Source organism: Misgurnus anguillicaudatus, chromosome 2 (genome assembly GCF_027580225.2).
Source record: "Misgurnus anguillicaudatus chromosome 2, ASM2758022v2, whole genome shotgun sequence".
Taxonomy (NCBI): Eukaryota; Metazoa; Chordata; class Actinopteri; order Cypriniformes; family Cobitidae; genus Misgurnus; species Misgurnus anguillicaudatus.
Window position 1 is genome coordinate 30,299,838 of NC_073338.2, and position 23,919 is coordinate 30,323,756.

At 38.5% G+C, this 23,919-nt stretch overlaps 2 protein-coding genes and 1 long non-coding RNA gene across 4 annotated transcripts in view; 1 reads left to right on the forward strand and 2 right to left on the reverse strand.

Annotated features, from left to right (window-relative positions):
* Window positions 1-238: 238 nt before the first annotated feature.
* amer3 (APC membrane recruitment protein 3) lies at window positions 239-5,178 on the reverse strand. The gene is made up of 2 exons (XM_055202494.2): window positions 5,039-5,178; window positions 239-4,251 (listed from the first exon to the last, which is right to left on the reverse strand). The coding sequence occupies exon 2, from the start codon at window positions 4,233-4,235 to the stop codon at window positions 1,614-1,616; it is 2,622 nt and encodes an 873-aa protein (XP_055058469.2). The 5' UTR covers window positions 4,236-4,251; window positions 5,039-5,178; the 3' UTR covers window positions 239-1,613.
* LOC129442433 (uncharacterized) lies at window positions 5,066-8,797 on the forward strand. 2 transcript variants are annotated; one of them, XR_008643851.2, is made up of 4 exons: window positions 5,066-5,209; window positions 7,141-7,203; window positions 8,333-8,482; window positions 8,556-8,797. It is a non-coding gene; the product is annotated as an uncharacterized lncRNA (long non-coding RNA). The 2 variants fall into 2 exon arrangements; XR_008643852.2 differs by lacking the exon at window positions 8,333-8,482.
* The window catches only part of atr (ATR checkpoint kinase), a 30,862-nt gene continuing 13,882 nt past the window's right edge, over window positions 6,940-23,919 (reverse strand). The window contains exons 22-47 of the mRNA XM_055202493.2: window positions 23,534-23,740; window positions 23,292-23,405; window positions 23,042-23,157; window positions 22,839-22,959; window positions 22,615-22,752; window positions 21,558-21,771; window positions 21,238-21,410; window positions 17,662-17,826; window positions 17,287-17,378; window positions 16,691-16,782; window positions 16,427-16,604; window positions 13,920-14,108; window positions 13,239-13,398; window positions 12,291-12,470; window positions 12,080-12,222; window positions 11,895-11,992; window positions 11,570-11,802; window positions 11,305-11,439; window positions 10,977-11,177; window positions 10,743-10,886; window positions 9,414-9,564; window positions 9,117-9,273; window positions 8,821-8,974; window positions 8,571-8,722; window positions 7,459-7,564; window positions 6,940-7,308 (exon numbers count right to left, since the gene is read on the reverse strand). Coding sequence (XP_055058468.2) covers window positions 7,135-7,308; window positions 7,459-7,564; window positions 8,571-8,722; window positions 8,821-8,974; window positions 9,117-9,273; window positions 9,414-9,564; window positions 10,743-10,886; window positions 10,977-11,177; window positions 11,305-11,439; window positions 11,570-11,802; window positions 11,895-11,992; window positions 12,080-12,222; window positions 12,291-12,470; window positions 13,239-13,398; window positions 13,920-14,108; window positions 16,427-16,604; window positions 16,691-16,782; window positions 17,287-17,378; window positions 17,662-17,826; window positions 21,238-21,410; window positions 21,558-21,771; window positions 22,615-22,752; window positions 22,839-22,959; window positions 23,042-23,157; window positions 23,292-23,405; window positions 23,534-23,740 — 3,987 coding nt within the window. The 3' untranslated portion in view covers window positions 6,940-7,134. The remainder of the gene's footprint in view (window positions 7,309-7,458; window positions 7,565-8,570; window positions 8,723-8,820; window positions 8,975-9,116; window positions 9,274-9,413; window positions 9,565-10,742; window positions 10,887-10,976; window positions 11,178-11,304; window positions 11,440-11,569; window positions 11,803-11,894; window positions 11,993-12,079; window positions 12,223-12,290; window positions 12,471-13,238; window positions 13,399-13,919; window positions 14,109-16,426; window positions 16,605-16,690; window positions 16,783-17,286; window positions 17,379-17,661; window positions 17,827-21,237; window positions 21,411-21,557; window positions 21,772-22,614; window positions 22,753-22,838; window positions 22,960-23,041; window positions 23,158-23,291; window positions 23,406-23,533; window positions 23,741-23,919) is intronic.

Here is a 23,919-nt window from a genome sequence, read left to right on the forward strand (position 1 = left end):
TTCACGTGTGCCTTGGACACGGTTCGTGTATAATAATAGCGGCATCGGGTCTCGGGTGATTTAAAATGAATGTGTTTTTGCCGAACGTACATGAAGACCCGAACTCTCTCGCGTGTGTCTATGTCTTTTTCCAACCTCTCCTCTGTTTCTTTCTGTCTGACTGCTGCTGGGCTGCAGACTGCACACACGTCAGTGCCATTTACATTCGGGTCCAGTCGGGTAAAAAAAATTGCGGACTCGGGTCTAATTTTCTCGGGTATGTCTGGGGTCGGCTCTTTCTTTTAAAAAAAAAATTTATGCATGTAAGGTTCGGGTATAAAGTGATGAGGGTCATTTCTGGTCAGGTACATTTCTTTGGACCCTGAGAAGACCTTTAGTGCTAGCGTACGCGTAGAGTGGGGAGACCCAACCAATACGGCGACGACGCTGGATTACGTTCCAGCACGTCATGAGGTGTCCACGTATATAACGTCTATGCAGACGACGACATGTTTGTCTTGTGGCAGCTACCGTAGCTTCTCTCTGCTTTTCGAAATTAAGATTGGTTTCAATTCGCAATCTCACCAATAGAGGCCGCTAAAAACCCACACTGGACCTTTAACTATTTTGATGTTAAACAATCAATAATTTTCAATTGCTTATCGAAGTAAATCAATCGATAATGTGCCTGTATGAAGCTACTTACAGTAATAGCCACTGCCTACCATCTGTCACAATATAGCATGATATGTACAGCATGTAACCTCTTGCTATTTTGAGCAAAGAACCTGCACAGCATATGAGAATTTGAGAGCAGGATGAAGAACTAAGTAACATTCACTTTTCCTAAGACCTTTCAAGCACCCTACAGTTATTTTTAATGACTTAGAGGAAACTTTGATCTTGCAATAAGAGCACTATTAGTCATATAGCTTAGCTATGAAACTAAGAAATTCATAATGAATATGCACTTGTCTTTCTGAACTGTGGGCTTCATTGTCCTTTCTTTCATCTTAACCGCCATAAAAATCTTAATTTAGCACCCTTGAATGTGATTATTAACACTGCAGCTGCACTTTGAAGTAATAACAATTTCATTCAAAATATGCATTACAAGCTGTTTTTTTTTTTAGGGATTACCCTTTCTTCTAGTCCATAAGTGCACCAATGCATGACTGAGGGGGGCAAAAATATAATATCTAAGGAAATCATAATATCTAATATAATATCTAATAACATCTAATATTTAATATAATATAATTAATAATTAATTAATATGTCACTGCTTTGGATATAAATCTAAAGTTATTGACATTACTGACTTTCATTGATTTACAAAAAAAATTGAGCAAAATATATTGGATAATATTAAACCCTAAATCTGCTGCCTTGAAATGTTTTCATGCAAAATGCTCTTTACACTGAAGGTTATGTAGGCTATTATTTTCCTGGATAAACTGAATCAGCACAGATCCATAAATAGCTTGTTTCTGTCATACTTGCCAAAGCAGGCAACTATTTAGAAATGCTTTTCTATGACAGCGCTGCCATCAACAGAAAATATGCAGGCTGTATATCAGAATGTATGCCATACATCCTCATTAGAGGAATCCAGCACCTGTTTGACATGGATTTCACTTTTTCATTCTGTATCTACGTTCTACCTTCCTCTCCTTTGGAAGGACATAACCACATGAACCCTCGCTATTCACAGCAGACTTCTTGTGATGTGGTAATCTATGTTTCCTTTTGGTCCGGCTTCCATGATCCATCCTCTTCGAATGGTGGTCCTCTCCACAAGAAAACTCTGAGGAAGTAGGCGTCACGAGAGGAAGAGACGTAGGCCTAGTAGTTTGAGGTGCAACCAGGTCATCAGATTCAGTGCAGGATGGATTCTTGTAAGTTTCTAATACCATGTCATTACCACTATTGCTTGTCACAAAGCCAAGTGGCTCAGTCTCCAAACATGAAGGTTTATGAATTGGCGTTGGCGTTTTCTTGCACTTTGACTTTTTTTGTAAGTTCTCTGTGTTCCCTTTAACCCCTTGGTCAGGTTCAAAGACACATCTTTTATCACATCCTAACTGCTTTTGAGTACGGTTAATCTTCATGGAGGAAAACTGACTAGCACATTGTTCAACAAGGGAAGCGATGCTGATGTCACTTCCTATCGCACATGTGCTACCTGGTGACAGTAGGTCTTTATTTACTGGCTGTGCAGTTAGTGTCTTGTACTGGGGAAAACTGGCATTTGCCCAAACATCTGAAGTTTTGATGTGCTCAATAAGTGACCTGCAAGAACGGCACAGGGACAGTTTTCTAGCTCCGTTTTTCAGGGAACGCTTGCAAGATTCACAAAGAGATTCCTTATTTATGGCCAGCACAAACAGTGACCTTGTTCCAGAGCCAGGGGAGCTTACCACAGGTGACTGCAAATCTCCACTTGGGGTCACTGGAGGGTCTATATTGTATATCCTGAAACACACACCACTTGATGGGGTTTTGGGTAGACTCTCTGGAGAGACTATGGTTGACATTAGTGTATTAACTTCATGTTGTGATGGCAAATCCAGTTTGGGCACACCACTGCTCTGTTTATAATTAAGCGCATCTTTACTATCATTACCAGTTCCTCTTTGTGGTTTTCCAACCCCTGGTGACTGGGATTTGTATTTTATACATAAATGATCAGTTTCTTCACTACTTGTGCGTGAAGATATCATCTCTGCTGGGTTGCTTTTATCAGTCTTCTGTTTCAGCCAGTTAACTATACCCATAGCTAGAGAGATCTCGGTGTCACAAAGCTTCAGTAAACAATCCTTTCCCATCCATTTACTCTGCAGAAGCTCCTGACCAATGACATCCCTGGACAAAGGTGGGGCGAGATTTTCTTCCGCTCCTACATGGAAGCTGTACATGGATAATGGAAGGTCACTGCATTGACCGATAATGCTGTCGGTTAGATCCAGCTCATCATCAAAGATAGGGGTCATCTCTGGCTCGCTGGGGTCACAAAATAGCTCATAAAGAGCATCTCCACTGTAAGTGTCTCTAGGGAATGTTTTTGAAAGCACTGGGGTGAGAGAGTTTTTGCTGTGGTCCTCAGAAACAGGAGAAACGTAATCACAGTAGCCCTCATCACTTGTATTCTCCTGGTTGTCACTTTTTGGGGATATCACATCAGTATTAAATTCCCTGATGATCTGTGCCTCCAAGGGTCTGAGTGGGTTTGTTGTTACATTTTCTGATTTGCATGTGGAAGGAGATTTTGCAATAGGTGATGGGGTCTCTGTCGTATTCCCTAATGCCCTTGAACTGTCTGTTCTTGTTCTGTATAGGGTTTCCCACAATCCAAACATGTCCAGCACCTCAACGTGAGCTGGAGAGGCCAGACACTCATTGCCTCCTTGGAAACCCGTACCAGGGATTTGTCTCACTTGAGGTTTACTCACTTTACGGTCACACATAGCGTTCAACACCCTGTCAGGCGATACAACACAATCTTCATCGGCAAATATTTCTCCACAACCAGCCTGAGATCCAAAGCTTTTTAATGATGCAACATCCTCGCAAACATTTGAATATTCACCCGACGAATCTGAGGGAGTTTCACTGTGTTCATTATACCGGCTTCTCGCATGCTCTTTGTGTTTAGCCGATTTCTTCGTCCGTTTCAACGTTCCAGCATTTACACGTGCAACATGACACGGTGTACTTGGTGACGAAGCCTTCTCATGCTTGTGTCTCTTGTGAACGAACACATCTCTAATGGCTTTTCTTGGGGACGTCCTCTTTTTAGGAATGGATTTTGCTATGCAGGGCACAAAGGGCACTTGGGGTGTTAAATTACGGTAATCAATGATTTCATGGCTGCTGCCAGAGACATCTCGATTTTCACAAAGCAACCGCAGAGGTGCATCAAATCCTGAAAAGCTGACACTGGTCACAAGTTTATGGCGCCAGTTAGTCCCATCTTTGTATTTAGGGCTCTCAGGTTGCTGTTGCCCCATTCCTCTTACAAAGTCACAGGTTTTGCTCTTTTTAACAGAGCCGCCATCTCTGCAGAGACTATCACCAGTGCTAGGAGTATCGGGCACAGGCAGTGAACATGGGCTTCCAGTGGTGGTGGCTACACAGTCATTATTGGGACTGTTGTGAGATGTTCGTCCCTCATGGCTTTTACTGTGTCTATGTGTGGCAGATTTATTTAAACTCTTCCTATCTTTTGGGGGATCTTCATTCTTTGCCATCTCCATAGCTTTAAGTACATAACTGTAGATAGATGTGAAACAAATACAAGCAGTTGGTTACATGAATAATACATTTTAAACACACACACATTAGTCTGTCAACATTTGAAGTGGATCACAACCTTTCATAAAAGTCTTAAAATCAATACCGGTTCTTTGATTAACTTATTTGATCCACTTCAAATGTTGACTGGTGTAATTTATTATATTATATATAATATATATATATAGTTGAGATATATAGACCTGAGGACGTGATTATGCGGATTTGAAGCGAAAGTAATTGATGAACGTGATGAATATAGCCTACACACACACATACAGTACATATGCATATACTGTATACATATATATCAGTATGCAGGTTAGTATATGGAAAAAAATACAATTTGCTCTCGTCTACTATTTGCTTTATCTTGAGTACCACCACCGTTACTACTCAAATATTGTTTAGGTAAACCGTAATAATATCTCTTAAGATGCAAGCTGTTATTTTTATAAAAATAGGTCGCAATAACATTATACATTATAACAATACATGACTCTCAAAACGTAAATTAATACATAAGCGCTAATCACATTCAAGATATTGTCAAAAAGATTATATGTAAATTCTACAACATATCTCTTGATGTACAGTATGTGACATGAACAGATGTAACGTGTTCAGCCGTTTGCATTACAGCCGTGCAGCACGTTCGTCGTTTGAGAACATTTGAGCTACGCCTTCAGATATGCATTGTATCTTTTAAAAGCGCTTTGAATTCAAATCATAGATTTGACCGTTTAACGGTCATTCTGTTACTTACCTGAATCAGATTCCGACCGAATGCGTTTGGCGGGAGCTGGTGGTCCACAAGCGCGTGACAAGGTGGGATGCTGTGGCTGTCAATGCGCGGGTGAAGATCATTTCGATAACCAATCACAGGACAGGAAACATGGTATCACAGACAGCACTGAGCAGTCACCGATTTAAAGCGGTAAATAATCGTACGTTTTAGATGACATTTTACACAAACGTAAATACTCTAGCTCACAGAGGAAAACAATGCGCAATAGCACGAGTAAATATTTTTTTTAAACTGATATAGCTATTTTAAATGTAAGTAAATAATTTTTTTTACTGATAAATCTATTTTAAATGTATGTTTAGTAGTAAGGTGTAATGTTCCTTTTGTTTTTACTTTTTCTATATTAACCATTTTTATAGGAAAACACCACCGTTTTTCAATATTTTACTATGTTCTTACCTCAACTTAGACGAATTAATACATACCTTTCTTTTTTCAATGCGTGCACTTAATCTTTATACAGCGCGTAGTGAATGTGTTAGCTTTTAGCATAGCCCCATTTATCCCTTAGGATCCAAACAGGGATGAATTTAGAAGCCACCAAACACTTCCATGTTTTCCCTATTTAAAGACTGTTAAATGAGTAGTTACACGAGTTAGTATGGTGGCACAAAATAAAACGTGGTGATTTTTTAAACGGATAAAAAATGATAACTACACTCACCTAAAGGATTATTAGGAACACCTGTTCAATTTCTCATTAATGCAATTATCTCATCAACCAATCACATGGCAGTTGCCTTAATGCATTTAGAAGTGTGGTCCTGGTCAAGAGAATTTCCCGAGAATTTTTAAGCAATTTTGAGCGTGGCATGGTTGTTGGTGCCAGACGGGCCGGTCTGGGTATTTCACAATCTGCTCAGTTACTCGGATTTTCATGAACAACCATTTCTAGGGTTTACAAAGAATGGTGTGAAAAGGGAAAAACATCCAGTATGCGGCAGTCCTGAACTGTGGGTGAAAATGCCTTGTTGATGCTACAGGTCAGAGGAGAATGGGCAGACTGATTCAAGCTGATAGAAGAGCAACTTTAACTGAAATAACCACTCGTTACAACCGAGGTATGCAGCAAAGCATTTGTTACCACTCATCTCCACTACAAATAGGAAAAAGAGGCTACGATTTGCACGAGCTCACAAAAATTGGACAGTTGAAGACTGGAAAAATGTTGCCTGGTCTGAGTCGTCTCGATTTCTGTTGAGACATTCAGATGTTAGAGTCAGAATTTGGCGTAAACAGAATGAGAACATGGATCCATCATGCCTTGTTACCACTGTGCAGGCTGGTGGTGGTGGTGTAATAGTGTGGGGGATGTTTTCTTGGGACACTTTAGGCCCCTTAGTGCCAATTGGGCATCGTTTAAATGCCACAGCCTACCTAAGCATTGTTTCTGACAATGTCCATCCCTTTATGACCACCATGTACTCATCCTCTGATGGCTACTTCCAGCAGGATAATGGACCATGTCACAAAGCTCGAATCATTTCATATTGGTTTCTTGAACATGACAATGAGTTCACTGTACTAAAATGGCCCCCACAGTCACCAGATCTCAACCCAATAGAGCATCTTTGGGATGTGGTGGAATGGGATCTTCGTGCCCTGGATGTGTGCATCCCACAAATCTCCATCAACTGCAAGATGCTATCCTATCAATATGGGCCAACATTTCTAAAGAATTCTTTCAGCACCTTGTTGAATCAATGCCACGTAGAATTAAGGCACTTCTGAAGGCAAAAGGGGGTCAAACACAGTATTAGTATGGTGTTCCTTATAATCCTTTAGGTGAGTGTATATTTTATGGTGGAAAAGCACTTCGTTTGAAGCAGTTTATAGTTTGAATTTCAATAAATAACCACTTTTGGAACAATAATGACATTTTAATAACTTGTGCATTGAATACTGTAGAACAGTGACACATAGAAATCTTAACAATGTATTTGGAATTGTACAATACTAAACAGAAACAACATGTGGTTGGAAAAGTGCAGTACTAAACAGAAAGCTTAGATTCAGTTTTGGTCCAACACGAACTCTGAAGTGCAAATATTTTGTCACAGATAAGGACCCCATCCAAGGTACATCAGGCACAAGAGGTTATCATCAGTGGATTCTTGAATGAGGTAGTGTACATGGCCCTCAATGGACAGAGGCAAACCCATGACTTTATTCCTGTTTTTAATCACTCCCTGAAGGCGCTGGTCTATGTCCAGAACGTGTGTCTTAGCCTTTGAAGGAATAAGAGATAAATATTTTTGCTTACTTACATATTAACAGACAGTATTTTGAACAGATCATGTTGCACTTTAAGAGGTAGTCCTCATGGTCTAATGGCAGCGTTTATGATTCAAGCCCACTTTGCTTAGAGGGCAGAGTACCTTCTCATTGAGGATCTCTCCAGATTCATTCACTTGTGTCTTGGAGGAACCTTTGACAGGTTTACTCCACTCCACCAAGGGATCATGCAGGAATGTTTTCAAAACGCTAAATAAAGGAATAAGAGATAAATTGTCATACCAATACTCTATATAAAATCTTGAACAATATGTACAGTACTGTGCAAAAGTCTAAGGCCACCATCACCTGCTTTGTTGTTTTAGCAAAGTTTTAATGTCCATCCATATTTATTTTTCACTATTTTATTAAGAAAATACAGGAAATATGTACACATAATTAAAAAGAAAATAATTTTTAGAACTAAATGTCTTTTTCAGGCATCAGTCAGTATTTAGTGTGACATCTCTTGGCATGAAACACATCTTGAGCTTTTTTGAGGAGACTGAAGTCCTGAAGTCATTCGATTAGAATTAGAAATGAGGATTTAATTTTATTTAGGTTTAAGATATCCTGCAGCTGCCTGCTATTGCTCAAGTGGAAGTGGAGTTTATCGTAAATACTTGACACTTCAGCTTATACTTTTATAAGGTTTTTAATACATATTTCCTGTATTTTCTGGTTGTATTCTAATAAAGAACCTGAGAAATATTTATATAAGATTACTATACAATTGAAAAAACAACAAATCTAATGGTAGCATGGTGGCCTAAGACTTTTGCACAGTACTGTATATCTGATCTAGGGTTGGCCAGACAAAATATATGTTTGTGCATAACATCAGCAATAACATTTTTTACATTTAATATGTAAAATGTTTACATTATTGATCTGCTTTCTTACCTTATTATTTATGTGTAGAAGAACTGTTACAAAACACAATCATTCTTGTGCATGCATACTGTATGTGTATTGCAGACCAAAACGTTTGGATCACATCCTAGCAAAGTGTTTTCACTCTCAAAAGCTTATTGGTGTTCACCCAACCAACTGCCTCCAAACATTTTTAACTGCTATTGAGTCTCTACATGTGTTAACAGAGAAAACCTCCAGTTCTCCAGCGACTACGTAAGTAAATGTATGACTATGTATGTTCAAGTTACAAGACAAACTCCAACTTTATGTACGTTTGTCTCTATAGGTCTAAGATGTTTACCTCATAAGCGGCTCCCTCTGGTCCCTCATCAGTCGGAGTGTGACTTCACAAGCCTGTCTGAACAGGCCCTCTGTGCCCATGGGTCCCATCGCATGAACCATGTTCTGAGTAAGCCGAAAAGGGACCACCTCGGGAACATCAAATGTCTCCCCCTTCAACACCAAAAACATTTGTTCTAAGCTATGTTCCAAATATATACAAAATTATATGCATGAACTAAATTAAAACACTGCAGCACTTTCTCTCACACCTTGTTGAAGAGGCAGTTGAAATCCACATGGACGCACTCGCCAGTAAAGGAGTCAAATAAAATGTTCTCTCCATGGCGATCACCCAGTCCAAGAATATAGCCCACCATAGACATGACCGCTGTAGAGCGACAGTACGCAGACCTGCTGTTGTACCTGCAAACCACAAGATATGCATTCATCACTTCTGACTAATTATCCAAACCGTAATTTTAGCCTTCCATATTTTAGCAAAGGTTAAGCATACTATTGTGCAGGAATATAATGACTGTTAACACTTAAAGACTGCTTGATATACCAAGAAGTGGGGTCAGGAAAAGTCCGCAGAAACCATTCATGAAAAACTGGTGGGTGTCTGGCACACAGGACATCTTTGTGCAACTTCAGCTTCTCCTGAAAAGAGGCTGTTTTCGGCAAAATGAGTTTCCTCAACTCTGTCCCACTGACATAGATCCCTGTGTTTAGAAGAACAAATACTCATATTCACTATACTAGGTCAAAAACACATTCAAAGAAAGATGTCAGGCATATTGAAAAAAAAAAAAAAAAACACTTTATTTTCATTATGTCGTACGGTACATTACAATAAACAAACCTTTCTCTTTATAAAGCTTTGTGAGGATGTGGCGTAAACCTGCCGTGTTGTTGACCCACTCAATGAAGCCACACTCTTCATTTAAAGGAATGACTGCATATGTCCGAATGCGTAGATCCCTCCTTCTAGACTCAGCATCTTTTCTCAAAGACTAACGAACAAAACAGTCAAGTCACTTTTTATATAGTGCTTTATACGATACTGATTGTTTTTAAAGAGCCACACAGATCCAGCTGTGTGTGTAGCTGTTCATCAATGTTAACAATGTGAAAAGTAGTTGAACCAAAAAGTGCACAATTAAAAAAAGTTATTGGCTGCCTTTATCCACGTAATACAAACACTTTGCATAATAATCTCCCCGCCTACAGCCTTGCCTGCGGGAGAAACGAAAACTATAACCTGCCCACAGCTAGTTAGTGTGAAAACATCATATCAGGCTGTGTTTTCAGTTTGTGTCGTTTTTACTACCAAAGGATGAAGATATGAAGAATCAGTGGTTAAAATTACTTTTTCAAGGAGGGATATACTAAACGTTTGGCTATCAAGAATCAGTGGTTAAAATTACTTTTTCACGTAGGGATTTACAAGACGTTTGGCAATGAAAGATGGTTCAGTACCCACTTTATTCAGAATAAATAACCACAAACTGTAAGTATGATTATAGATACATACTTGCTTAAATCAGTGTTAAAATGTTAATGTCTGCCGTCGTTTTTTTGCTTGGATTAATGATGAATGATGTGTATTGATGTTGTTGCTTAAACTCTTGATATATTGTCAGAGAGTCATGTTAGCAAGCGGCTAACGCATGCTCACTTACGGTTTTGCTATTCTCCGGTTAGCTTACATAAATGCTTAAATGAATGTAAAAATGTTAGTTTCTGTCGTTGTTTTTATTGCTTGGAGTAATGATGAATGTTGTGTATTGATGTCGATAATGTCTTCTCAGTAAATCATGTTAGCATTAGGTCAATACATGTTGGTCTGTGCCACTGATCTGTGGTCTGTGCGGAGACTGTGTCAGTTGACCAATCAGAGCAGAGTAGGCTACTGAAAGGTGGGGTTTAGGCAGAGTGAGTCGTTGAACGGCTTCACACGAATCGTTTGGGGATCTCTGAGAAATGGGGTAATTTTTAATATATATTTTGAGAAAATTGCAGTGTTTTTTGACCTTGCATGCATTTAAACCTGTTGTCCGGGACTTCTAAACAGTGATAGGACGCTTAATATTGGCATCTTACTGGCTCTTTAAAACAGCTTCACAGAAATAAACTGCCCAGATTAAGATTTATTAGCCATGTTTTAAACTAATCTATCTGTACATAGTACCTTATTAATCAGACAGTTGAACTCCATAAGCCTGCAGTCTTTTCTCAAATCATCTTTGGGTTTGCACATCATGGTGTAAAACTTTCCATCGGAGCCCTTGAGCGAGATCTTCTTTGGCTTCTGCAGAGACGCCAAGATCTCCACCTTCAAGCATGAGATGAAAAAGCACAAAGACTTAAAATGAGAACCAAGTGTCGTGTTTTAAAAACGGTGGTATAGGAAGACAAGTCTCACCGTGTCATCAAAGCCAGCCAGATACACCCAGTGGCCTGGAAAGGCATCATGTTTGGGGTTTGCTCCTCCAGTGGAGGGCAGGGTTGGTATAAGGACAGATTGCAGTGGGATGAGGATCTGACTGAAGGTGGGCTCCTCTACCAGTTTCTTCAGCATTTTAAAGTGTACACTCATGCTCAGGGTGCTGCTGTTCCCATCCACCTACACAATCCAAAGTTTGATTTAAATATACACCCAAGCATTTTACATCGACACATTTTAAACAAGAAGTCATTATAATGAGAGCCTAATAGCTAGCTTTATGGCTAGTGGGCACAGTCTGTCCTACCGGTTTATTGCAGAGCTCCACTAGCTTGTCGTTCAGTCGGTTGGCATCTCCAATAAATTTTCCAAATGATTCATTCAAACTGATGGCCTTCTTTAATATCTCCTTACATCTGTTCATTCGAGTAGGATAGGAGGACTAAAAAATAAAAAACAAAAATGAGATTTTAATTTATTCTAAAAATCGATCTGGTGACAGTAAGGTGGAAATAATATATTTCAAATCAAACTCTTATTTATCATTGTATTTGTAGTGTAAGGTTTCTGACCTTTGATACCGCCGTCATCATCCACATAGCTTGTTGTGGATAAGCTAAGAAAACCTTGGCCACGATCTCCATCAGCACAGCAAAGACCTCGTTGTTGGAGTGGCAGATTCGTGAGATCAGCTGTGAAAAAGCTGTGAGGAACTGGTAGGGTGAAAGATTGTTGGTGTGTTCGCTGATTACAGCATTGATCTTTGTAAGTTCTCCACGCATCTGGACCCGGTCTGAACGGCCCGCTAAACAGAAAAGTTACAGTTTAGGTGTTTGTTTAGTACTGTTCTCACATGATGGAATAAGAGAGATGACAAGTTCGTTTTTTCTGCCTTACCTTTTTCAAACTCATACACTTTGGCTCCATAATCCAGCCATAAGGTTAGCATTCTGGGCATGGCCTGATAGATGTACTGATTACCAAACTGCAGGGCTCTATTAAGAGAGCAGAGTGTTACTGTATCTAAAAATTACACTGCAATAAAAAAGCCCATTCAAGGGTTACCAATAAAAACATCTTACTTTCCAAAGTAAGTGACTATATAACGGATGAGGTTGCCCTGTCTTTCCATTTTGTTGTCAGTGACCATAGGCATCACTTTGTCATAGTACTTGGCAAGGTAAAAGTTACCATCCTCCCATTCCGGCAATAGATGAGTGACATCCTGTTTAAGAAAAAAATATTGTCATCTAATTCCTATTTTATAAATTTTGCCCAGACCAGCTGATATACCTTATATGTTTTCATTATTGCATTGCTCTCAAAGTTGGCCGTCTCCTCCATGTATCTGCCCACCAGCAGCATGGCATTTCCTTTAATCTGGATTCTCTTGGGGTCTGTGAGTGGTTGTTCATCAGGAAAACACTGTTGCACACCTTTCTGCAGGATTATCAGCGCTTGATGCACATCACCCTGTAACAACCACAGGGGCAATGACAAAACAAGCTTCAAAAATTTTATTTTTAAAATCATTTTAAAATAATGCAATGCATAATTTCTGGAGTCTGGATTAATACTTTTTAAAAAGTTGTTAAAATTAAACAACATTTCAATGCTTTTTTTCACAATATATTTTGCCTAAAAACCCAAAAATTACAGATGGTACAACCAATTATTATCTATTTTCCAGAAAAGTTTTAATGCGCTCCTTATACGGAGAGTTGCCCCGCCTGCCATTTTACAAGTTTAAAACACCATTAAAAATAGTAAAAATGTATTTAGACTATATAGCTTCTATAGAATAAAGTGACACATTTCATAAATTTATCAAGTAATTTTTAAAGAAAATATTGCCCCTGGACACAAAAAACTTAGTTTTTTCTTTAAAGCTCTTGATAGTTTTCAGAAGAAGTAAAATTCTGTAAAAGTTATTTCAAACTTGTATAAATGTCTTTGTTCTGCTGAATACAAAGGAACATACTTTGAAAACTGTTTTGTCACCACCAAGCAGATCTGGGGCACCATTGACTTCCATTGTGGGAAAAAATAATAATAATACTATGGAAGTGAATGATGTCCCAGATTTGGTTGGTTAGTACCATTTTTTTATAAAATCTTAATTTCTGTTTAGCAGAACAAAGATATTTTGGTTTTGAACAACTTGAGGGTAAGTAAATGTTGACAATTTTTTTTACTATACCTTTGGTTATGGAGACAATTTAGCAAATATACAAATTGTACCTTAGACCACAGCCACTTGGCTTTCTCGATAAAGAGCTCAGAGACATGGGAGTTTTCAGCGTTGAGCAGGGCATTGAAGGCTGTCTGGTGGTGTCCAGCTTTCCTGGCCACACGAGCACTCTGCAACCAGCACGCCTCAACTTGTTCCTCACATGAAGCTCTGCAAAGAAGTCTTCATTAGAAAAACGGTCTAAGCTTTGTTACTACATACATTCTTATACAGCATCCCTTTCTGAAATAGTACAGTATATAAAAATGGGTATAACTTAAAGGGATAGTTGACCCAAAAAATTAAATTCTGGCATCATATACTTTTGATTATGTCAACTGAAACACACATGACACTAAACACTAAAACTAGTTCTTTAGTATAATATGTTCAGTCTGCCATACAATGAAAGTAAATGGTAAATAGTGCTGTCAAGTAACTGTCTGTTCCTCACAGAAGCCTAATGTATGGCTTTAGAAAAATGAATCTTAAATATTTTTATTTGTGTGACTATTCGTTTACAAAACATTAATATTAAGATTAAGGATTGTATAAAATGATTCAATAAATAAGACACTGAGAGAATAGAAATTTTTATTGCGAGTCTGTAAAATTAGCTCTTTTGTTTTATGAAATGGCAGTAAAGTAAAACATTCTTTATAGTCTAGTGAACAGGAGAAATGTGCTCATACCCTTTACTGAGACTGAGCAGAGCTCTGCGTAGAGCCAGCACCGGTTCCTTGGCTCTAAATGAGTTCTGGGTCATAAGTAGGCGGGCATCCCAGTTGAGTTTGGGTTCAGACTGCTTGGATCCTCTTGCTTCGGTGCCGTCTTTCGGCAGCTCAGTAAAAGCATGCTCCAACTCACACAGCATGTGCAACCTAAAACACACACCCATACAGACCCAACAATAGTAAAGCAGCGCTGTTGTAAACCTTAAATAGAAGTATTTCATGAAATAGATACTGACAATTGTAGAATGCTAAATGTTCAGTACGTTCAGATTCTTTAACAGAATTTGTGTGACACTGGCATGGTGTCAATTACAAAAATTATTCACTCATTTTATTGTAGTAAGAAAGTAGAGGGTTTTAGTTTTAAAGGCCGAAACATTTTTGACCAATTCTTCTAATAATATACAGTACTGTGCAAAAGGGACTTACTGTGGGTTTACACCAGATGCGAGTTCAACGATTTGCGCGAGTAGATTACAATATGAATTGTAATATTGTAATGAATTGCAATATGAAATAACTAAAATATTAAATAAATGAACCGGCAAGTCCAGAGGAACCTGTAGAACTGTATGAATGATGAGTGCTGTACTATGCAAAGCTGTGACTATATAATGCAAAGCTGTCTACAGCATATTTCTATATATCTAGTGTAATTTATGTGCAAGTCTGTCTGAACATGTGACTAGGGCTGTCACGATTAATCGTGCAAATGTGCGTTTTCTCAATGAATGAATTTTAATGAATTTGCGCGAGTAGATTACATACAAAGTCAATGCAAAGACACAATCAGATGCATCCTCGCACGGGGCGATGCGAATGACGCATTCTGAAACACCCGCTATTCGCCTTAAACGCATCTTCGCCCAAATTGAAAATATTCAACTCGAGCAAAAAATTCGCACAGGGCGATGCGAATGACGCAATATGGGCGGCGCGTTTGCCGTGAAAACACGCACTATTCGCCTCAAACGCATCTTCGTCCAAATTGAAAATATTCAACTCGAGCGAAAAATTCACATGACACAAAGTTAAATCCCACGAGTAATCTAGAGCGAGCAACGCAATGCGATTGCACGCTTCGCGTTTGGTGTAAACCCACAGTTACTGTGTGTTTACACCGGATGCGAGTTCAACGATTTGCGCGAGTAGATTACATACAAAGTCAATGCAAAGACGCAATCAGATGCATCCTCGCACGGGGTGATGCGAATTACGCGATATGGGCGGCGCGTTTGCCGTGAAAACACGCGCTATTCGCCTCAAACGTGTCTTTGCCCAAATTGAAAATATTCAACTCGAGCGAAAAATTCGCATGACACGAAGTTAAATCCCGCGCATAATCTAGAGCGAGCAACGCGATGCGATTGCACGCTTCGCGTTTGGTGTAAACCCACAGTTTGGCCACCATGCCAGAAACAGATTTGTTGTTTTGCAATGTTATAGTGATCATATATAATTCAACCAGAAAATACAGGAAATGTGTATTTAGTATTAAAAACTGTATAAAATGTAAACTGATGTGTCAAGTTTTTAGGGTAAACTCCCCTTCCACTTGAGCAATAGCAGGAAACTGCAGGATCTCTTAAAACTAAATAAAATGAAATCCTAATTTCGAATTTCTTTTTACTTCATCCTGCTCAAAAACGCTCAAGATGTGTTTAGTGCCAAGAGAGGTCACACTAAACACCGACAATGCTTAAAGAAGATATTTAGTCCTGAATATTACTTTTTTTTTTACATATTTACTGTATTTTCTGTTTGTATCTCAATAAAATTCTAAAACAATTGATAATTGTGAAAAGCGCTATATAAATAAAATTGAATTGAATTAAAATAGATTGAAAAATAAATACGGATGGACATTAAAACTTCAAAAACAACAAGTCTGGTGTTGGTGGCCTGAGACTTTTGCACAGTATATTATGACATTTTAAGTTGTTTATATCACTTCAAGGTGATAAACTGTTCTAGACAGATGAACTTGTTATTCATCCACATAATACCTGTAGGTGTTGCTTGTACATCAACAAAGGCGTGTTATTACACACCCGGTGTCAGGTATAGAGCAGATGGCTTTTGTGTTCATGGTTTCTGGCTGTTTTTTGTCATCTTGACATTATTAATGTATCCAGACAACAGAAAGTTTATGTTCTTCTCTTTCAAAACAACCTTCACATGAACTAACTGCTCAACTTCACGTAAACAAGGCAGTTACATCATCTCCCTTTCTTTGTATGCTTCTAGGCATTGCAAAAATTTTGACCCTGTTTACAAGCTTTACCGGTTTTTCTAAGACAGTCTGTATTTTAAAGTTCACAGCCTGGGCTCATATTTTTACCTTATTGAAGCATTAAAATGAAGGAAATTTGGAATGTGGAATTTAATGATACACACATTATGCGACAAATGCTAGTCATTGACCCGAACATTGATCCGTTTCTTTAACATCTGCATAACGTTACCTGACTATGTACTCGTATCCTCTTTGATAGGTACCACACTCAAAACTGGCAGCTGATAAAGGGACCACTTGCTCTTTCCTGACTATTTTAAGCTTTTCGTAAAACGCTTCATTGTCTTGCTTCTTGGCAGCCACAAGCATTTGGCCAAGTCTCATACCCCAAGTGCTGGACTTACAATCTGCAAAACACAACACAATGCTCTCAACACTTCTTTAATCTAAGGAACTTACTTAAGGTTTCTAAAAACACTAAAGCACCCTTTACCAGAAGCAAGGTAGTCTTCAACCAAGTCCCACTTTGATAGTTTCCAAGCTGCCTCGACTCGATAAGCATTCAGATCTGACTTCCATCGTGGCCTTTAAACAGAACATTAGTTTTATAAACAAAGCGTGGTGATTTGTGTTGGGGTATCTTTAAAGGAAAACAACACCATTTTTCAATATTTTACTATGTTCTTACCTCAACTTGGACAAATGAATACATACCTATCTTTTTCAATGCGTGCACTTAATCTTTGTACAGCGCCTCGTGAATGTGTTAGCATTTAGCCTATCCCCATTCATTCCTATGGCTCCAAACAGGAAAGAATTTAGAAGCCACCAAACACTTCCATGTTTTCCCTATTTAAAGACTGTTACATGAGTAGTTACACGAGTAAGTATGGTAGCACAAAATAAAACTTTTGTTTGGAGCCATAGGAATGAATAGGGCTAGGCTATTCAAGAAGTGCTGTACAAAGATTAAAAGTGCACGCATTGAAAAAAGATAGGTATGTATTAATTAATCTAGGTTGAGGTAATAACATAGTAAAAACTTGAAAAACTATGGTGTTTTCCTTTAATCTACATCAATATATATACCTGCTTGCCAGAACTCCATTGACCTGAGTTATTACAGTGGAGAGTTGACCCAGACCCAACATAGAGTTCATAACCCCATGATAATGGACAAGCTGCATGTAAAGAAAAAGGCATGAGTTATCAAAATGTGACGTAAACAAAGATCATTCACACAAACCATAAAGCACTTCTAAGCTAAAAAATATCTAACTATATTACATATAATGAATATCTATCTATAACGAATAGTTTCTAATGTTATTTAAAAATATGACTGGCAGTTTACTGGTAATAAGCCTGACTCTGGCTATGTCTCGGTTTGGATGTTGGCAGCAGACACTCACATCACCTGAATTTGGCAAGTAGGACTGGGAAAGGAATGTATGCATTGCTGACCTGGTCTGGCTCCAATTGGATGGCTCTGTCATAGCAAGCAGTGGATTCTCTCAGCAGTCCAATGCTCTCATGCTCCAGGATCTGCTCTCTCAACGATGGCTCCTCTTTCCTCAGAGCATTCACCCCCCTCACACCATCTGGCTCATGCATGGCCGCATACAGACTCTAGAGGAAAGGCAGCAAGTTAGCAAATCTCATTTATTATGCAAATAGTAAGAATCATGATCAAGAATAGAGGCCTTTTGTTATAAGAAGATAAAATGTAATATCAAAAATTCATGCAATATGAAATAACTAAAATATTAAATAAATGAACCGGCAAGTCCAGAGGAACCTGTAGAACTGTATGAATGATGAGTGCTGTACTATGCAAAGCTGTGACTATATAATGCAAAGCTGTCTACAGCATATTTCTATATATCTAGTGTAATTTATGTGCAAGTCTGTCTGAACATGTGACTAGGGCTGTCACGATTAATCGTGCAAATATGCGTTTTCTTAATGAATGAATTTTAATGAATTATGGTGAAATCCCACCACATCCAGGGGGCCAGGGGGCACTCTCTGGCAGAAACTCCCTTTGTGCCACAGACAAAGTAGCATTACAAACGCTATTCCAGGAAATGTCTATAGAGGGTATGCACATGACGTCACCTTCGGCGAAAGTGCCTGCGGTTACACCCACTGAGTGGCAAAAGACAGGGCGGCAGAATTTGAGTACAGTGTGAAATCAGCGAAAACACGGGGAAAACGTGTCTAAATGGGAGAAAGCTGTTGTGCGATAGACTATACTAACAAGAATTCGGAGCTATCGTTTTACAGACTGCCAAAAAACAACGAAAGGAAAAGTAAATTGATCGTTCATTCCAACGTCCACAGACCACAATGCGTTGATAAGATGCTAGGGTCTTTCTTTGGAAAACATACATTCCAAAGTATATTATCATAATTTTTACCCTATTACATTTCATAAATAATAAGTTTTTGTTTTACATTTAATATTTATGTACATTAACGTGCTTTTACTCAAGTAAAAGTACACACTTTTAATGTAATTAGGTATTAAATAAATTGTAATATGCAATATAAAAGAATACACAGTATGATGTATGCTTTAGAATGTAGTGAAGTAAAATTTTTCCCAATACAAACTAATGTAACTAAGTATTGTCCACATCTGCTATCAAGTCCAACTAAATTCAATTTAAGCTAATAATAGTCAGTTTTACTGGCATTTTCGCAGCAACCGCTATGAAAACCAGCCATTTTGTTGAACGTTTGCCACTCAACGGGGTGAGCTCTCGCATGGTCATGTGGAAAAGTGACATCAATGCATACCCTCTATAGAATATTTATATTTCTGTTCTTCAAATTGTTTCAGGTATTTTCATGATAATAAAGAATATTTTGAATGATTTTGTTTAACAAGTGTTGCTTTTTTAAATGCACGTTATAAACGACTCCGACTCCTAATGATTTTAGATTGATAAGGACTTCCTACTGACCAAATGCCGTAGTACACGCACAAGCTGTGCATGAAACAGAATAGATTCCAAATCGACTCTAAACCGATTCAAAATCGATTTCAGAGGCATTTTTAATGGGACACGCGATTAATCGCTGCAGCCCTACATGTGACGTAAGCAACCTTATTACACGGCCCGTTGGAATGCTTGATTCTGATTGGCCAGTCGTGACATTTGCCGTTTTTTATTCCCAGATAACAACCGCTCAAAACTAATAACACACGGTAATACGGATGCCGCAAATCATTTTGACAGGTAATACAGTTTAAAATTACACAAAATAAATATAAATGTCTACATTATATTGTATTTAATAACATATATGACATTATATTTAGAAATGATTAAACCAAATAGCGTGTTTGTGACATTTGAACCAGAGTCATATAAAGAGAGAGTTACGAAACGCTTTGATCTCGCCGCCGCGCGGTCACGTGATTCAAGTAACGTTCTACAGTTCCTAACCAAGCAGGGCTGTCAATCTGTTTGCATAGGTTTTCAGCTATTTTAGGTAAATATTAGCTTGTAATGTGAATTGATCACTATACTTACTATGTTTATAAAGTTTTTTTTTACTAGGGAGTGATGGAATACAGTAAATCAGTTAATAAAGATAAACAGTTAATGATGACCCAAAGATAACTGTGGTTATCTATACCAACTACAGCAACACAGTTTTATTTTTATAGCAAAAATATGGCTATATAAATGGCTATCAATCTGCTAAAACATAATTCCTACACTTTTACTATATTAAAATCACAAAAAAGATCGCCAACGCGGTTATTTGTAACAGTGAAGCATAACAGAAACACACTAAATTCATATTTAATTGTATTTATAGAACACATTAAATGTTAATATGATTATACATTATTTTTAAGGATACATCACTTGTATTACTTACCAAACACAATGAAACACATAGCAGCACTGTGAAGCAGTGTGACTTTCTTATAAGGCATTTAGCTTGTCGCTGTTGCCCCCTAGTGTTACTTGTAATATATAAAAAAAGATAAGTATAAAGTAGATGGCCACCAGTAATAAAATATTAAACCATTAAAAACACATTATACACAACTCATTAAAATATAAAAAAAATTCTAGTTATTATTAACGATAATCATTACCTACAGCAGAGATCATAAAATATCACTGTTGACTATATTCATAAAATGTCTGAAAATGTAAAGAGAAACGGTAATTTCATCGATTTACCAGCAGGTGCCATTGAAATGAATGGGCTTCAGTGTTGCGTTTGGAACTATGCGTCACTACTAGGGGTGTAACGATTCATCGTGCAAATGCGCGTTTTCTCAATGAATGAATTTGAATGAATTACGGTGAAATCCAGGCACATCCGAACACCAGGGGGCGCTCCTGTGCAGAAACTCCCTTTGTGCCACACAAGAAGTAGCATTAATACAAACGCTATTCCAGGAAATGTCTACACATGAATATTTATACGCTGTTCTTCAAATGATTTCAGGTATTTTCATGATAATAAGGAATATTTTGAATGATTTTGTTTAACGAGTGTTGCTTTTTTAAATGCACGTTATAAACGACTCCGACTCATAATGATTTTAGATTAATAAGGACTTCCTACTGACCAAATGCCGTAGTACAGGCACAAGCTGTGCATAAAACAAAGAATCGCAGCCTGGCGATTCAGAATCGATTTCAGACAGGCATTTTTAATGAGGACCGCGATTGAATCGTGATTGAATCGTTACATCCCTAGTCACTACATGACACGCTGTTACTTCCGCATTCCATTCTTACAACGGACGTCTATGTGAGTGTCGTAACTCTATTATTATACGACTCTGGTTTGAACGTCTTGTCTTAACTGTTATAAATAAAATATTTCAAATCAATATTTAATAGTCCTTCCATGTTTGAGGTAAACAGCCGTGTAATAAGCAGGATAATGTATTCAGCCGGATGTTATTGCAAAATAAGCCCCTTCAGTGAGATACAAGAGGCCCACACTGTCAGGGCTCATTTCTGCGATAACAACCTGCAAAGATGTGAAGACTGCTAATACCTGTAGGAACGTAAGATGATCCTGAATGTTCTGCTTCTTCTCACGGATAAAAGACTCAAAGTGCATGACAGCCCGCGTGTAGGCTCTTGATCGAAAAGATGCTTTGGCCAGCACATCCTGAGGAATGGTGTTCAGAAAGGCTACCACGCTTTGATATTCACTGTTTTCTGGACCTAACAGCAAAAACAAAGGAAATTAAAACAATGTCTAATAGAAAAGCAAAACTATAAAGTTGATTTTAAGTGTATATGATGTTATAACAACATCGCTGAGATGAATGTCTATTGGAATCAAAGATGATTTAGATTTACCAAACTTACCTGTGGCTTGTGGCAGGGGCTGCTCTCTGGCATGTTTGCCTACCCTCTTGTTGGCACTCAGGCTCTGCAGTTTGTGACGTGACCACTGGGTAAGATGGTCCAGCATGGAGAAGACCGTCTGTGTGCTGAGCTGACTCAAGCTGGAAGCATTCTCATGCAGTCGAGCTAACCGCGGGTCACCTTCCTTCAGGACCGCCATAATCTCTTCAGTCACCTGCAGGACACATGTTAACAGAACCAATGTTTTGAGCCTTATGGCGCTTTTTTATTGCATAGTACCCCACGGTTTGGGTTGGGTCAGCTTGCTTTTGGGAGGTAGTACCCAATACTTTTTTTTAGTACCACCTCGCTCGGGTTCCAAGCGACCCGAGCTGATACCAAAACGTGATGCGAAAACACTGTAGATCACTGATTGGTCTGAGAGAATCGTCACTACCACCCTGATCGCTATAACGTAAAAGATTAGCTTTACCTTCATGCTAGCTTGCGCTGTCTCGAGTAAACATGTTGTCATCTGTTCTTTGCTGTAAGTTCCCAAACTCCCTTTTAGCGATGAAAAACATCCACAGGTTGAGAATCAGGAACACCATAACAGTTTTTTCCAGACTTGCAGTTTGTGGCGGCACATTCGCGACACGCACGTCCGCATATATGCTTAAATACAACCTAAATGAGGCTCAGTGTTTGTACAGAAACTGTCATGTGAGACAGAGGTAAACATCTATTTGTGGTGGCCAATTTTTATTTTGTGGTGGACTGAGAAATAACGTTAAATGAATGTATAGGGATGTATTCCAGCGACGCTCTCACTTGTATAATGTCACAGCAGTAGGTAGCGCAAATATAACGACACGCCTATAATCCCACTCTGAAGTGTTACAACTCGATGGAAAAGCTAACCAAGCCAAAGTGAGGTGAGCTGACCCAACCTGACCCAAACCAAACCGTGATTATTACTATGCAATGGAAAAGCGCCATTATTGTTTATTGTATTTAAGTTCTAAAAGAACATTTTCATAACAACAATAAATAGCATCTTTTTTAATGCAATTCGTACCTCTTGCTGCTCCTCTTGTGTGCATCCAATCAGCACATACACCAGTATGTGAGGCAGTAGGTAGATTGTCACTTTATAATCATGCTTTATGATGAAACTACAGCAGTTAAAAACTTTCCCAGCAAGCTCATGTCTAACCTAAAACATAATGATGAGGCAGAATTACCTTTCTAAGTGTATTGAAACCTTGATACAATGAGAAAATCAAACGGATATAGGCTTACTTTACTGATAAGGTACCCAGCCCATGTTGCAGACCAGTCAGAGAATTTGCTTCCACGGCTGCTGAGATATATTGGCTTTTTCAGCTTAGACCAATTCACCACCTTCTGTGAACTCTTATACCTTCAAAAGATTGAAAGAGTTAATAAACTGTGAACAGCTGGATATTCCAGTTAACAAGAAGTCAAGCTTGATTTTGACAAACCTGGTATTGAGATGTGGCTCCAGGATTTCTTGAACCTGCTCTGGAAATCTCCTCCATAGTCTGCGACCTGCTGAGTCAGTCCTGCCCTCACGACATTCGAATATTGATAACAATTCCTAAAACAGAACTCGTGTGGTCAATAACACACATCCTACTTTAATTATCCTAAAATGTATTTAACTGGAATATTTCTGTCACGCTTCTTTCCTAAACGCTTAGTAAGGAACGTTATCTCCTCCTCATTTCTTACCTGCATGGCATAAGCTGCAGCATCCTGGGCTCTCACATCATCTGCATAAGCCAAAAAGGCTTTAGTCAGTTCTGTGAGGAGCTCATAGGCAAAGTTTGGATCATCTATCCCACTCTGAAAACAAAATATTTTGTGATTGATTAAACCTATACATATGATTGTTTGCTATACAACAAAACATGATCTTCAGAGAAAATGCTTGCCATAAATATCAACAAACAACAAAACTGGGAATGTCTTACCACAAACGTTGAGCCAGATCCTTGTGTGTCAGCTAGCGACAAGTCTAGACGACCAGGATCAATGGCTCCCAACTCCCCTAGACATTCCCCACACAAAAGCCTGGCTTCAGGATTCACATCCTGGCACCCACGAAGCAACACCGTAACCAGCTGAGAGATCACGGGCTCCACCATCTCACTATCCAAGACATGCTTCAACAGAGCATCCTGTGGAACAAAAAAAAATGAAGTTACAGTAGAAACCCTTGCACACTAAATGATGAAGTTCATAAAGTAAATTAAAACTATAAGCAGTAAATAATTATGCTATGTTCCCCATGATTACACATGGTGAGAACGTACATTATGCTGACATTTGCAGGTTATAAGATGTATGACGTGTGGAT

Excerpts from the sequence above, each read along its gene's own strand:
- amer3 (XM_055202494.2), bottom strand. The coding sequence starts at position 4,235 with ATGGAGATGGCAAAGAATGAAGATCCCCCAAAAGATAGGAAGAGTTTA.